This window comes from Mugil cephalus, chromosome 12 (genome assembly GCF_022458985.1).
Source record: "Mugil cephalus isolate CIBA_MC_2020 chromosome 12, CIBA_Mcephalus_1.1, whole genome shotgun sequence".
NCBI classification, from domain to species: domain Eukaryota; kingdom Metazoa; phylum Chordata; class Actinopteri; order Mugiliformes; family Mugilidae; genus Mugil; species Mugil cephalus.
The window spans coordinates 22,436,227-22,451,689 of record NC_061781.1 but is presented as its reverse complement, the minus strand read 5'-3'; the positions used below and the strand labels follow the sequence as shown (position 1 = coordinate 22,451,689).

The window sequence follows — 15,463 nt, the reverse complement described above, 5'->3', positions numbered from 1 at the left end:
GTTGATTAGACATTTTTTTACATATTTTTTTAATTTTCCCCCACAAATTTAAATTTCTTTAAATGCACATTAACAAAAATTCAACATAGTTTAGTATGGTAGTAGTATTTTAAAGTTAAAACTGTCAAGAAAATAATTATATATATATATATATATATAAAATTGACAGAAAAAGAAAATAAATGACAGATTGACAGTTTTAACTTTAACATAGCTAAGTGCTAAGTGTCATTAGGGGAACCTGAGTCAGGGTGTAAGATGCAGCATTGTGATTGGCTCAGTAGCAATAGGGGGCGTGGCCTTCTGTGTACAGGATAATATTTGAAAAAAAAATGATGACAGAAAAGACAAAACGTCTTCTTGTGCCCTATAATAACACTCTAGATTTGAATTTTAAAATGTACAACTATTTGAATGAGTGCCCTATAAAGTCTGAACTGTGCGGCCTGAACTCTTGTCACAGCTTTAAAAGCATCATATAGAGTCTGAGTGGTACCTCTTTGATGTGGAGGAAGTCCTTGGCATCAAAAGAGACGGCAGTACCGGCCACGGGGACGTCCTCATCCAACGCACCGCAGTAGCTGACATTGGTCCTCACAGCAAACGCCACCGCTTTGCTCTGCAAAGACAGACCGAGGACATTTATGACAAGAAACAGGAGCAACAGTGGATTCAGTTTGCAGGTTTGTTTGCTCTCTGTGGAACGGGTTGTTGCAGCAACAGCGCTCTCATCAACCTCCGGGGTCACACATGCAGGAAGCCCACCCAGTACTTGCTATTACTACTACTGTATTTAGTTTCTGGTTTATGGTACCGTGCAAAATCAATCAAGCCTGCAACATAAAGAATATCAGAAGAAAAGTGAATATCAGTCATTTCCGGTTCCATGATGCGTCCGTTACCAGTGCAGCCAGTGAATCTGCATCACGTGACTTTTGTTTTTTGAGCTCAGACTGTGTTAAGTTGTAATGTCATGTAGTGTGTAGTAGTGCAGCGTGTCTCTCCAGTGGAACAGACCTTCGCTCTCTCCAGCTGGACAGTGGCCTGCTGCTCCCTCTCCTGCCGGCCGCCCTCCTTCTCCTCCTCCAGGGACACATCCGAGTCAGACGGTCGGCTTGTGTAGGAATCAGCTGATCCCTGCAGGGCAGGAAGAAGATGGAAGCAACATGTCACCAGAAGGGACAATAATAATAATAATAATAATAAAAAATAAAAAATACGTAGACTACGCAAACGATGTGAGGCCCCTGCTGAATATTTGTTTACTTGAAGCTAGAAGGTGGATTATCCACTCATGGAAGAATCAATCAACTGGTGGAATTTCTCAGTGGACGAAGGGAAAGTCCTTTAATTTTGCCCTTGAATAGATGATAATAGATAATAGATGGATGTCATTAAAAATAGACTGGATAAGTTTAGGAAAATTTTATAAAAGAATGAGATTCAATTTGATGCTTGGAATGACAAACTAAATTGAGTGCAATTGGCAGTTTTTATTTTGTATATTTATTTATTTATTTTTGTCTTATTTATTTATTTTTGTTTTATATATTTGTGTTTGTTCTATTTTATTTGTTATTCATACATTATCTATCTATTTATTTTGATTTATTTATTGGTTATTATTTAATTTTTAATTTTTACTTATTATTTTAATTATTTTGTCCATTATGTTTTGTTCTTATCTTGAAAATACAATAAAGAGATTTTTTTTAAAAAGAAAATATAGACTGTAATAGACTGTAAACAACCATAATAATAATAATAATAAACAACTCTATTGTGTAATTTCATACATCCCAATTAAAATTAAACACGTTCAAATGCAAAACTGTGCAAATAGATGCAGGACTTGACAAGATCCTTCTTTTTTTCTTAAAGCCAGGGAGAATAAACAAAGGATCCAAGCAGGATCAAAGGCTGACAGATGAAGATGATGCACCGGTCGGAAGAGAAGCTTCAAGAAGATGCTGGTTTATTCTCACGAATAAAATCAGCAGAGAACAAACCGAGAGGACGAAGACTCGAGCAAATATATATATATATTTTTTTTATCTTTAAATCTGTCGTCACCTTCAGTTTGATTTAATTTCCCTTGTTTTAAATGAAATGTCTCGAGTGGACTTGCAGTCCAGAGACCGGCCAGCGGCTTCCTCCTTTTTAAATTAGCTGGCTTTAGCTTTATTATTTAACATGATGAACGGCGGCTTCAGGGAAAAGAAGAAATCCCCTTAAACCTTCAGTGCGTCTCGTAATCCTCTGGAGGGAGAGATCAGCGCCATTGTTCAGAATTATATTCGTTGGCAGCTTTTGGACGGTGGAACTAAAATAGGCCATTTGTGGAGAACTGTTTGAGGTCTGATGATGGAGGAGCTTTCAGTTTATAATTATTATATAAAATATAACTCTATTGACCTTTGTATTCATTTACAGTGACCCTCACCACTAACACGATAAGTCATTACTACTCTATGCAAGCATCAGCACATATTTATACATTATTCTTTTCCTTAAATTCATCCCCATCTGTATGAGTCTGTGGCTGGTGCTTAAAATGTCTCCAGACTGTGTGTTTGGGGACTCTTTTGAGACCCTGGCGGTGCCCCAGTAACGCGATAACCCCAGCCTACCTCGGAGCCTGCCTCAGGCTGGAGCTCAGTCTCGTCCCATCACCATCTCACTCGCTCCCTCGATTCTCTTCCTTATTAGCTCCAAGTCTGTGTCTTCTGGGTTAGAGGAGCAGTAAATACGCCCACCCGCTTATTTATGGCAGAGGGAGATTGTGAACTAGAAAGACGGCGGGACCGTGACCGACTAGCTGAGGAAAATGTGCAAACATAAACAGAAGCAGTAGCGGAGGCTGGGGAGCGAATTTTCCCTTAAGTAGAGACTTATTATGGCACCAGTGTGCTCATCAAGCTCACATGATGGGAGCTGCTTCGTCCTGCAGAGAGACGAGGGCTCTGCTGAGGAGGCAACCTCCTTTATTTAAGACCTCCCGATCACCACATCAGGCCACGCAGCCACCGAGATTACAAAGACGAGCTTCAAAGATTCCTTCCATGCTGACAGTGGATTGGATGGCTGCAATAACACCATAAGTCTGGTGCATGTCCTAATGCTGCACACCTGCGGTGAATGCAATTACAATTAGTCTGTTTCACTGTGGTTTTCAAACCCATTTCAGTGCCTGGACCTGGATTTTTTTATGTGTTTTTCTGCATGATTTTTACATTTTCCTTCATTAGTTCCGTTTCCAGTGCACCACTGGTTTGAGGGACACCAGTAGCGCTCCAACCATTTGTCTTTTCTTTAACACCTTAAGTCTGTACATCTATTAGCCTTGTCCTCTCTTGAAAAATTAAGTGAAAGCTGCAGCTCCTCAAATGACCATTTGAAGACGGCTCCAGATGTGAGTCAATCTCCATAGATGTTAAAATGCTCAGCTTTAGCAGAAATAAACATGATTGTTAATGTAGGGCATATTGTAGGTCACTTCACTTGTACAGACTTTCTTATATATTTATTGGACCGTGGACTCACCATGTGCAATAGTTTCCTGCTGTGCAATACCCCCATATTCAGCGCTACTATAGAGCAGCAACAACTCAGAATGCATGTTCACTTATACTTGTACATATTTATATATACTTTTTTTACATTGATGCATGCATTCTTATTCTAATTACCTACTTACTCTTATATATTCTTATTGCCTACATGGCATTACATCTATTTATCTTAGTCTATACATGTACATGAGAGTACATCAGAGTTCATTCAGAGTTGGACCTTGTAGACCACATTTGACCCTGATTTGACCAATTTAAAACGTGTCCAGAAGTTACCAAATTTGGTTCCTTGCCCCATAAAGGGTTAAAGTCTTGCATGTCAATAACTAATTTAATTTTTCTTGACCCGTTCATCTAATATCAAAGCTTAAAGGTATGCATAACTAGTGCATGGTGTGGCCATTTGGAGAGACAGGTGGGTGCACTCAGGGTGCCGGCGATCTACCAAGGTGTCATCTGCCCATTTTTGAATCAGGCGGGAGGTAAGAGTCAGGCACAGCTAAAACTGAGACGGCTTCATGTCACTGCTTGTCTATTCACCACATGTCCATAGTCTTTCTGCCCTAAAATTTGACTTGTGAGCATGTGATTATGACAGTGGACATGCTAGGCCAAACGTTTTGTGCACACAGTTTCCGTACACTAGGCTAGGCTAGGCTAGGTTAAATGTTTAGCAAGGTGGCGAACTAAGGCATAATGAAAGAACGAGGCCCTAGTGAACATCAGCATTTTCCTCAGACGCATTTTAAAATCCTGAAGATGAGTGTATGCAACTAAAGTACACATATACTGACTTGAACTTCTGAAAATGAACATCCGGTTTGAAGGTGATTCTTTATCCTAGTTCCAAGATTTTCCCGCCTCACCTGTTCCCAAACCACCAATCATCCTCAGCCATCTGCCATCCTCCTGCCATTTTTCTTTGTTAGACTTTCACTTACTCACATAAATGTTTGATCTTCAGTTTTGTTCTGATGCCCGCTACCTTCCCTGTCTCATTGTTCGCCAGGATGCCTATCAAACCCCTATTTTTTTTTTTTGCACTTCAGAAAATAAATCTAAAACTGTCTGCCTTGTTCTGCTCTTTCGTCCTCCTTTCCACTTTTTTGGCACCAACCCCGAAAGCTGTTGTAAAATGATATTGTGCCAAGCAATGTGAATACATCAGCTTAGTATTATTGTATTATTGGCTCCTGAGCATTAAACAAAAGGAATACACTTCACACTCTAAGTAGCGGCGTGGCTAACAGACCCGTACTACAACCCATCAATTATCACAGATGTTTTGATTTACTGGGTGCAATTTTCAAACAATGCTGACTTATAGTGTGCTCAGATTATCTCTGCGCCACAGTAACGTACGGCGTGTCTTGGCTCTGAGGACTTCACCTTTGGCTGACCAGCCCCGTGGCTGCTTGTGGTGCCACGCAGAGAGTTGGCCTCGAGTCCAGTTTGTTAGACCTGCACTAAGGAAGAGCTGTGCATTTGTGCATCATGATGAAATATAGTATGGTGGCATGGGGGCGTGCATCTACACATCTTAACTTAACAAAAAAAAGTACAGTTTGAAACTTTATGTATAAATTGCATACTGCTCTCTGCGTTTAACGTTTAATTCAAGGGTTTTTGGGTGCTTGTTCAAGGCCAGCGGCGCCCAAATTGTTCCCAGTGGAGGGAAAGAATTGAATCTGTGGGCAGGGTCGTGGGCCAAAATGGTAATTTTGCTAGTTAAGTAAGTTAAATATGGGTATATATAGCATGCATGTGCAAAATAAACATATACTTCATATTTATATTTAAAAAAAAATACTGAAAATCGTTTTTTTATAAGAATAATAATTGAAGCACTGAAATATCTGAAGAGGACATGGATCATTACTAGGCCTTGGACCTATATCTTCAAATACAAAGACATTTAGCGCAATAAACATGTAGGTTGTAACATGGGACAAAATGTGCCTCCATTAATCATACAGACTTCAATCGTACAACATACACTACGGTGGAATCGATATCGGTAAATAGATAATCATTTTCCCATTTTTTTTGGAATTGTCGTTTGTCTGTGCGCCACTATCTAACATGCTCCATCCTCTCACTCGCTGCTGTTCTTCTTCACCTCACAGGATTTAAGCTGACAAGAGCTCAATAGCGCCCCCCCTACCAACAATGTATCATAAATTTATTCTCTGGTCACAAGTGGAACTGCGTGACCAGAGTGATCATATTAGAAATGTGTGGCGTCTTTAACCAAAAAATCCCACTTGTTATAGTTGTAGAAGTGATATGTTTGCGGAGCAATAAATGTCAACTGAACATTCATCCCTGCTCCAAAATGCTCCACATTTTGTGTCTGCAAACAGTTTCCAAAAACAGGCTAAAGACAGCTGGACCTGTTTCTTAAAGGAGTTTCACCCGAGTTCAGCCAGTGTCTGAACGTTGCAATTTGTTAAGATTCAAATTAAAAATTGTCTTTGCAAATTAACAGAATATAAGCTTCTACAAAACCTTGGAAACTACGTGGAGAGAAACAAAATATATATGGTCAAAGACAAAAAAGAAGAACAGATACTTATGCAATATACTGAGAAACTTTTGCATGATCTCAGGAAGTAGAAGGAGTATCCTGAGATCCTGTAAAGAAAAAACATTTTTCCAGGTCTCTGTACATTTTAACTACTGTAACAAGTTTATAATGTGGATGTCTGAAGAAGTCACTAAGTAATCTCACGGAACAATCTGAGTCTACAAGAACTCCAAACATTCTTTTACCATTTGTAATTTGGTGTTGCAAAAACCGAGCTCCTACGCAATATCCCCCACTACTCCAGATGATCTTGCACAGAGGAAAAGGTTTATAAGAATCCCTTTCAGTGTGTATGTGGTGCAAGATCTCCTGTAGTAACACTAAACATGTGTTTCGATCAGCGACTAAAAGCACATGTTATTAGATCATTTTAGTCGCAAATGATCTCTTTGTAGTCCTCTTTCTCTCTCTGTGATGGATTGAGATGCTGCTGCTGCTGCTGCTATGTAACACCAAGTCTGTACTAGACGCTACACCACAGCTGAGTAATTATTACATTAGCATAAACACTGGACAACCGGCCTCACGGGCAAGGAACAGCAAGCACACTGCTCAGACTCTCTGGGGTCTAAAAGCTAATTACTGCTCATCATTGTTTTCTAGTACAGGTAGTGAGAATACAGTTCGCCTTGCAGGCCCCCACCACCACCACCCCGCCAACCGCTCGCCATCACCAGCAACTGAATGAGAGGAAGAGAGGAATGAGAGCAGAGTATGGCTGCAGCTACAACACCACCGCTGATATCTTTATGATTCACGCAGCGGTGTACTCAGCCCAACCTGTCTGCAGCCATTTGTACAACTCGAATGGCTGCACTCACTCTGCCTTTGAACCGTGCAGCGCGATGTACGGAGGGATGACGGATGATGCAAATGCCACGGCATGCACTCGTTAACTGTATATAAGAGGGGCAGCGTGACATAATGCACAGATGTAGTCATGCATGTTAATGACTTTTTTCTCTTTCATGTTATACAATCAAAGCAGGTCATTGCACTGGGTCCTGCACTGTAATTTAAATACGAGTATATTGCATTAAGCAAATACAAAGTCAAGTATCTTGAACTCCAGTTGTCAAGATAAATTAGTTAAATACAGTTTAAGAAAGGTAAGAAAAATGCTAACAACATTTTTAAACTATCATACCAATGCTACACATGCTCAGAGTACAAATGCGCGTAAATAACCGGATGTGCGGTTCCTTTCAGATCCTCAATCTCGTGCGTTAGAATAACAACAGCGTCATGTTACCACACAGGTTAAACTGCTTAAAAATAATTAATCATAAAAGCACAACAACGCCATGTTGACAGTGGGGCAGGTGATGCAGCCCATTGTCTGAGCTATAGCTACCAAACAGTCGGATATCGTGTTACCAGGTGTGCCAGAAATACCTCTCCATGTAAACACTCACACAATAAACATCCCAGCTCTCTTCTGCCGGCCTTTATCTCCGTGTAGACTCCGTCTGAAAACCAGGACATTTCAAGCAACACAGCAGCTCAACTTTCACTCGCAGTGACTGAACGGATAATTTATCTAGAAAATACATACAGATGGGTTTATGGAACAGTTAATATAGACTATTGCCACCTTCTGATAAGAAGAGTTATTTCCTCTCAGGTGTAGAAGGTCTTGGTGTTTAAGTGCAACATTTAGGCCCAAACTGGGGCGTTATTTTAATAGCTTACTATTGAATGCAAAGTGATAACAGCACTAGTTTAATATAGAACACATATAGTAGGTTGGGGGGTCCCTAATTAACCTCTCCATCAGTTTGGGGTCCTTAAATGTTGAAGCCCTGTCAGAGAATCTTATTTTTAGGGCATACGAACACTTTTCTTTTTGGAGAAAATCAATTAATTTATCATATATGGTTCCTTGTCCTTAAATGTAAACATGTATTTAGAGCATTAGAACAATTTGAAGCTGATTCAGACACTTATCACATTAGACGACATTAGGACGATTCTTCTTCACGGTACCTAATAAATCAGTTACACTCATAGTTCATGTAGAGGTGGACCTTGTTGACCACGTTAGACCCTGATTTGACCTGAGAATGTTTCCTTGATCTTCTGTGATTGGCTGAATGAAAACCACATGCTTCTAAAGAGGAACAGGGATGCAGTGTTACCAAATACGGTTCCTTGCCCCATAACCTGTTAAAGCAAGCCACATACGTAGCTATGCACAGCTGTAAGTCTTGATACAACTGAAATAATTACACTCAGTTTTATTTCATTTATGCTGTAAAGCTGGCGACTCAAGGTTAAAGCCAGTCTCAAGTGGCCATTTGAGGAACTGCACTTTTAGCCTCTTTGGCGTTAGCCTCATTTATTTATTTTTTTTATTCACAAAGGATTTCCTTATAGATCCATCTATAGATACAGAGGTTCGTTCATGAGTAATGAAATGAGAACAATCTCGATTTCCTGTTGACAGATTTCAAATATTAAAAATGATTCCTAGAGAGGAAGCAGTGGCCGTGCACGTAGTTATATCTGGTCCAACGATCTCATTATATAATCAGCCTATAACCCCTATATGTTCTAATTCAGCCATTCACAGATGAATTCAGCTGAATACATTTCTGTCCCTCCGAGCGGCCGCTGTGATGTGGAAAAATCTTGAAACGTTCCATCTCTGACCACGCTGCTTGAATCTTTGAATCAGGTCACAGTTGTGAAGTTTGCGAAATCAAACAGCGAGTGTGGTCGAATTATGTTTTTGTTGTATTTATTGAAATTTAAATTTGTGGGGCAAAACTGTGGAGGAAATTTAAAAAATATATAAAAAAAATGTCTAATCAGCCAAAGATATCGTGACCCCCTTGCGACCATCTATGATCTAAAGGGTAGAAGAATTTAATGCAGATCTAGTAAAATAATTAAGACTTTTGAGTTTTAAGACTTTATCAATCTATGATTAGATCTTGTTTAAACTCATATTTATCTTGCTGATTTACCTCTGAACCCAACGTTTTATATTATTGGAGCAACTGTCCTACTATACGCCATGAGAGAGTGAAGAAGCTGTACGTAATGGAGACGATAACAGCACATCTTCATCTTAAGGTGGACACTTTCTGGGTAAGATTAGCTCTAATACGTGAAAAATATAGAAACAATCTAATGTTTACTGCTATTGGTTCGATTGTTCTGCTATACATTTCTTCTTGTATAACCTTGTTTTTTTTGTATATATCAAAGAAAAATCTGGCGTAAATGAAATTATGCGTGTAAATACATATGAATGCCAGTAAATTTTACAGTATTTGGGCTTAGACATATAAAAACTAAGCACCAACTCTGAACAGGAAGTAAAAAACAATGTCCTCATATGTGGACACTGGGATTATTTCATTATTTATATTATAATAAAGTCACCAATGTGTGATAAAACATAAAATGTGCTATTTATTTTAATACCTGATCATGGCTGAGCAAAACCAGATCAATTAGCGACGTTGTAGCTCGTATTGATAAAATTTGTTAAATTTGTGAGTCATATCAAACTAGAATCATTAATAACCTTTGCTACCACTAGATGGCCACTAATGAGGACAACGGGTTTAAATGAAGCAGAATAAGATGCAATAAAACCTAAAACTTCATGTCCCCATATGAGGATGCAGAGTCTCAGAAGGGTTTATCTATATATATTAAACTTCTGTGTGTGTGGATGATTAAATCATGGAGATGCTGCGTTGACTAACACAGCTCAGGCTTGTCAAGACCGATGAATTCTGCTTTGAATTTTGCCAGAGAGAAGCCGGCTGGTGGATGTTGGTCGTCCTGCAGACTCAGCCAAACGGGGTGAAAAAAACTGGACCTCAGCACAAATATTTACCTAGCAGATGAAAGACGCAATGTGTTGAACCGAATGATTCTGTCACATACCCATGTTTAACATATTGTCTAATATCTAAGATTTTTGGTCTACGCCAACGAAAACACAGATTACCACATTTTTGCATTTGGGAATCATTTTGAGAGCCGTCTTACAATATGTGGAAGCTGCAGTACATGCTCACCCACATATGCACACAAACAACCGGGGTAATTCTCCTGGGAAGAGCGTGAACATGCTTACAAAGGCTTGTTTGACACCTGGACTAAAGGGATGATGTATTGCTTTAAAATCTGCCCTGTTCATCAGTTTCTTCTCCTTCCTCCTTCTGAGCCTCCATCTTGTCCAATTATTGTCCTAAGTCCCTTTCACGGCAGAACAGATGTTAGTCTGTCACAACGTGCAGTTTACATGCCACGGTGAAGCAGTGCAGTACGTCAGCTATCTGCATTAGAATGATGAAAGGTATAGAGCTCATGTGCATGTATGAAACTGTAAATGCATCCTGCAACTAATCAGTGAACTGCACGCGTGACTGATGGACGTGAGGTATATTTCATCATTGTAGAGCAAATGTAGGTAAAGAAAGCATATAATCTTAGTGCTAGTGTGTGAAAACAGCAACAAGAAATTATATTTTTAAATGTCCACGCATTTATTTGAAATGTCACTGCGGCTGCATATCAATAACTTCGTGAAAATACTTGTCAAAGTGTGTAACAGAGGATTTGTACTGCAGTAAGTCTTTGAAATCAACCTGCCACGGCCGGACAGAAAGGATTAATGCCTTTGTCCAGGGCTTCCAGGCGTCTCTGCTAATGATCCATTCAGAGCCAGGGGAGTCTTTCCTTGATACAAATAACTGTTATTTACTGCCTCATTACAAATGAAATCTATAACTGGAGGACTGGGGAGAAAAGAAAGGAAAATAAAAGCAGCACCTACACCAGCACCGTCACCACCACTGGTCACTACACACGACCACCTGCTTCATGAGTTACGTTGGATACGATTTTTTATATTTTGAATACAGTTTGTTAATTAAATCGTCATTAAATCCTTTAATTTAAAGATACAGGCACATCAATCCAACAAAGGCCTCATTTCACCTGAATCCTGAAAAGTTGCACTTGAACACACCACGAAACATTTTGCACCTCGGTGAGAGGAGATGACTGGGAAACAGGAAGAGCAACTATTAGCTTGGGGGCTGGGAAGTAGTGATGTTCGAAACCAGCGATTTCCTTTCTGATCTGATACAGAGTAAAATTCAGGCTGGTATCGGTGATATCGATCCGATACCGATACTTTGTGTAACTAATGACTGAAGTATCAAAAGTATCAATATTTTGATATGAGAACTCATTTTAGAGCATAAAGACCTGATGCCGTAAGTATCGATATATATTTTTTTTTATCATTGATGATCTTAAAGTGTTTTTTGTAAATTTAGAATGATCAGCCACAACATTAAAACCACTGACAGGTAGGGATGGGTATTGTTAAGGTTTTACCCGACACCGGTGCCAAACCAGTACTTTTGAAACGGTGCCGGTGTCATGGGATGGAGGAGATGTGCAGGACAAAAAGAGCTGATTTCCAAATAAAAGCATTTAATGAAGTAAAATCAAACTGAAGGATGTCGGCATGGAGGGAAAACAGAAAGCCAAGGTGACCCAACGTAAGGAGACGACTTAGCAAGATTAAACGACACCACGGGGAGCAAAGGGAAAAGGAAAAGGAGGGGCTGTGTATACACAAGAGGGCAGAGGGACGACGAGACACAGCTGAAACAATCACAGGGCAATCACAGAAACCAATGAGCAATGAAGGGAAAACACAAGGAGGCACGCCAGACAGGAAGCTAAGGAACTTAACAAAATAAAACAGGAAACTGAAAACATGTCCGCAGGTAAAAAGGCAAAGTGTTTAAAATGTGCCCGAACCAGTGATTAAAGATGGAAAACGTACAAACCTTGTCTAAAAACGGTGCCTTTTTAGGTTTAAGGCATTTAAAATATAATTTACAATATAAATACAACTAAGACTAAGAAATGAATGAACCAATATAAAATAAAATTCACAACAAACTATTTCTCGGCTTTTAAAACAATGCTATACGCTGTCAGATGTTGAATCAAACTCGAGGTGTTACTTCCCTTGCACTCGATCGCCTTTGAGCACTTATTGCAGGTTGATCTTGAAGGTTCAGGGGCGCTAATTAAAAATTAAGTGGCACCCAAATCTGAGTTGCTTTTCAGTCTGGTTACTACCGTTAGCATCAGCACCGGTGCTGTTATGTACAGAGTATCAGTATCTATAAATAGTGAGGGGAGAAGTAAATAATGTTCTGCTGGGAAACTTTTGGACCTGGTATTCATTCGTGTGGATGTTACTTAGACATGTAGCATCCACCTAGACCAGACCATCCACCCCCCACCCCATTGCAATGACACTCCTTGATGGCAGCAGGATGCAACCTGACATACACATAAAAACAGACACCACAGGACACCCTCAGAAGGCCCATGTCCATTCTCTGATGAGTCACAACTGTTTTGGAGACTTACACTATATTAGGAAGGTGGTCATAATGTTATGCCTGGTCGGTGTATGTGACCCAGATCTGCCTCTCCCCCTCTTCTGTCTCCTTTCTCTACCGACACACACACACACACACACACACACACACTGACAATGAGCTGTTTGCGGGTCGTTATCTGAGAGTTTCAAGTGGCCGGTCTTGAGTCCATCGAGCAACACTCGAGCCTTATCTGCCCGAACGCCAGGGCTCTGCATCCTTCTTCCTCACGATGACCTCTCTCTCCCTATCAGACCCAGACTGTACGGCTAAAAGCATTCTCTGCAGCGCCAGCACCAGCCGCCGCCACAGCCGCCGGCCTGGAGGTCAGAAGGGAAACATCTCCAGAAAACGTGGATTCCTGAAACGTCTTCATTCAAGCTGAAAGAAGTCTGCCTCGGTAGTAGAGCCACTACCAGTCGGTGCAGCAGGTTTACTAGGCTTTGTGTTTTACATAATAGCTGTTGTAAAGGTGAGTCACACATTAAATAACACGTTGGAGATCTGGAGTAAGTGGTCTGCATCATTCCCTCAAGCCCGAGAAGGAAAGCTGCTTTGCTTTGAGCTTATTAATAACATCTAAGTTATCGTCTGTTTTTAGTTTGTGATCGGTAAAGTTTGATTTGCAATTTTTATTGAATCAATGGTTATTGGGCACAGGCCCCAAAACTGATACAAAAAAAGCCTATAATATAATCCTATATATCATGTAATATACACGACCGGTCAAACGTTTTAGATCACTCCAACATTTCTGTCTTTTTTAATTGAAATGTAGCAGTTTGTCTCATTTTACTCTGAAATTAAAGCACAGACCAAATAAACAACTGAAGTTAATAAAAAATCATTGAATCAATATATAACTCAAAATGTATCCTAAACTTTGGACTAGTCAAAGTAGCCATCTATGTCTGATTTAACACTTTTGTCTTTCTCAAATGGAAATTAAATGTTTTTCTTCACAGTTTTGTTGCAGAAGTTTCCAGAAATGTGCTTTTCTTTCACTCTTCTGTCCAGTTCATCACAAACCAGCTCTATGGGGTTAAAGTCTAGAGACTGGGCCATGATCCACTTCATGTTTCCAAGCTTTCCATCTTGTTTTTATCCTGAGGTAGTTCTGGTTTAGCTTGGACTAAAGTTTTGGGTCATTATTTTGCTGAAAGATGAACTATACTGACCAACTATACCAGAGGAAACTGGTGCTGGTCTAAAACTTTTAACCTGGTACTGTAGATAAAAATAAATAAATAAATAAAAAGATTTCTATTTCATATATATTAACATGATTATACTTAAGTTTTAACATTTGTGAAGATTGTTCCAATCAAACTAATTTCTGGAATACAGTTCTCAACTGGAACTGGAAACATAATAATCATGAATCCCGCAGGTCGATGCATTTGCCTCCATGCCTCCCCCCCTCCCAAAAAAAAAAACCCAGACGTTCCGGGATGAAGTCTCACTTCCGAAAAGAAAACAGACACCGACGACTAATGGCGAGCGCTGATAGCGAACCACAAGGACAGTGAGAGCCTCGGAGACGTCCTCAGTAGTGCTGCCAATAAATGCTCTAATCACGGAACAATGTGATGTGACTGCAGCACTGACAGTCATGTAGAGTCGTGTTGGTTTCCTAAGTTTGTGGAACTGAGCTTGAATTAATTAATTTAGTTCTATATTAAATTTTAGAGACAGTTTCCTAAAAAAAAAAAAATAGAATAGTCTCCAGTCTGACCAGTTATTCAGACCCATTACAACAAAACGACTACACATGACAACAACAGGAAACATGTGGTATTTCTGGACTGTACTCTACTGTAACGTTTGATAAACAGTCAAACTGTGATTTCTAAAAACATCTCTGAATCAATTACCGGATGTTCTGAATCAGCCAAAGCTCTAATGATCAAAAGTATGCGGACACTTTAATATGTGATATGTGTAATTTTTTTTTTTTGTCCAATTTTCTTGTTTAAATGCACAAATGACGCTCCCCTGTGCAAAAGGAGCATCAACATGTTTCTCAGTTTGAAGTTGAAGAGCATGACCTCAGTCTCATCCAACGCATCTAGGATGAGGAACTGGAACCCCGACCGCGAGCCAGGCCTCATCGGCATCATTTGCTAAATCCCTGGCGGCTGATCGAGAGCAGAAACTGGTTTACAGCTGCATATGTGAAACATTAAAATCCCATAATGTGCATCGCTAACAGAGCTGAATAGGCAAAAAAACAAAAAAAACAGCACATTTCTTATATATATATATGTTTTCGCTCAGACAGATCACCGCCATGTATTCACTGCAGACAGGAGAGGAAAAAAATTCCCTCCACTTTTAATCTGTGAGCGGCGGCCAGCGTGTCAGGTGGAGTTACAGAAGGGTCTTGACAGATTCTGCCTCAGTGGGATTCCCTCCTCCTCCTCCTCCTCCTCCTTCTCCTCCTCCCCACCACCACCACCACCACCACCACCACCACCACCACCACCACACCCGCCAGCTACATTTATTACTGCCTTTGTAAGCATTTTTCTGCCACATATTTCCATCCCGTGCACGCTCTCTCGCCCTGCTCAATAACGACGCTCGCCTCTCAGCAGGTGCTGAGCATCTGCATGCATGCTGTAGTTCTTGCATACAACAAAAAAGGCACATCAGTATCATCCAGTGAAGAACTGAGGGGTGTCTGTCTCAGTAAACCTTGATGATGCACAGTGTGATGAGACGAAGGGAGAGGCGCATGGATAAGTGTGATGCCACTGTCACATCCGTGCAGCCGCGGTGATCAGCAGCCATTCAGCCATATGGGAAGATGATGTAGAGAAGTCATTTGTTGCAGATTTGCATTCACTCTGCACAGACACTAGGTGACA

General features: G+C 40.2%; 1 protein-coding gene across 3 annotated transcripts in view; it reads right to left on the bottom strand.

The window, feature by feature from the left end:
* Positions 1-15,463, bottom strand: part of cacnb4a (calcium channel, voltage-dependent, beta 4a subunit) — a 39,318-nt gene that overhangs the window by 12,000 nt on the left and 11,855 nt on the right. For all 3 annotated transcript variants that reach the window (XM_047601439.1, XM_047601440.1, XM_047601441.1), the window contains 2 exons: positions 1,018-1,137; positions 497-619 (listed from right to left, as the gene is read on the bottom strand). In XM_047601439.1, coding sequence (XP_047457395.1) covers positions 497-619; positions 1,018-1,137 — 243 coding nt within the window. The remainder of the gene's footprint in view (positions 1-496; positions 620-1,017; positions 1,138-15,463) is intronic.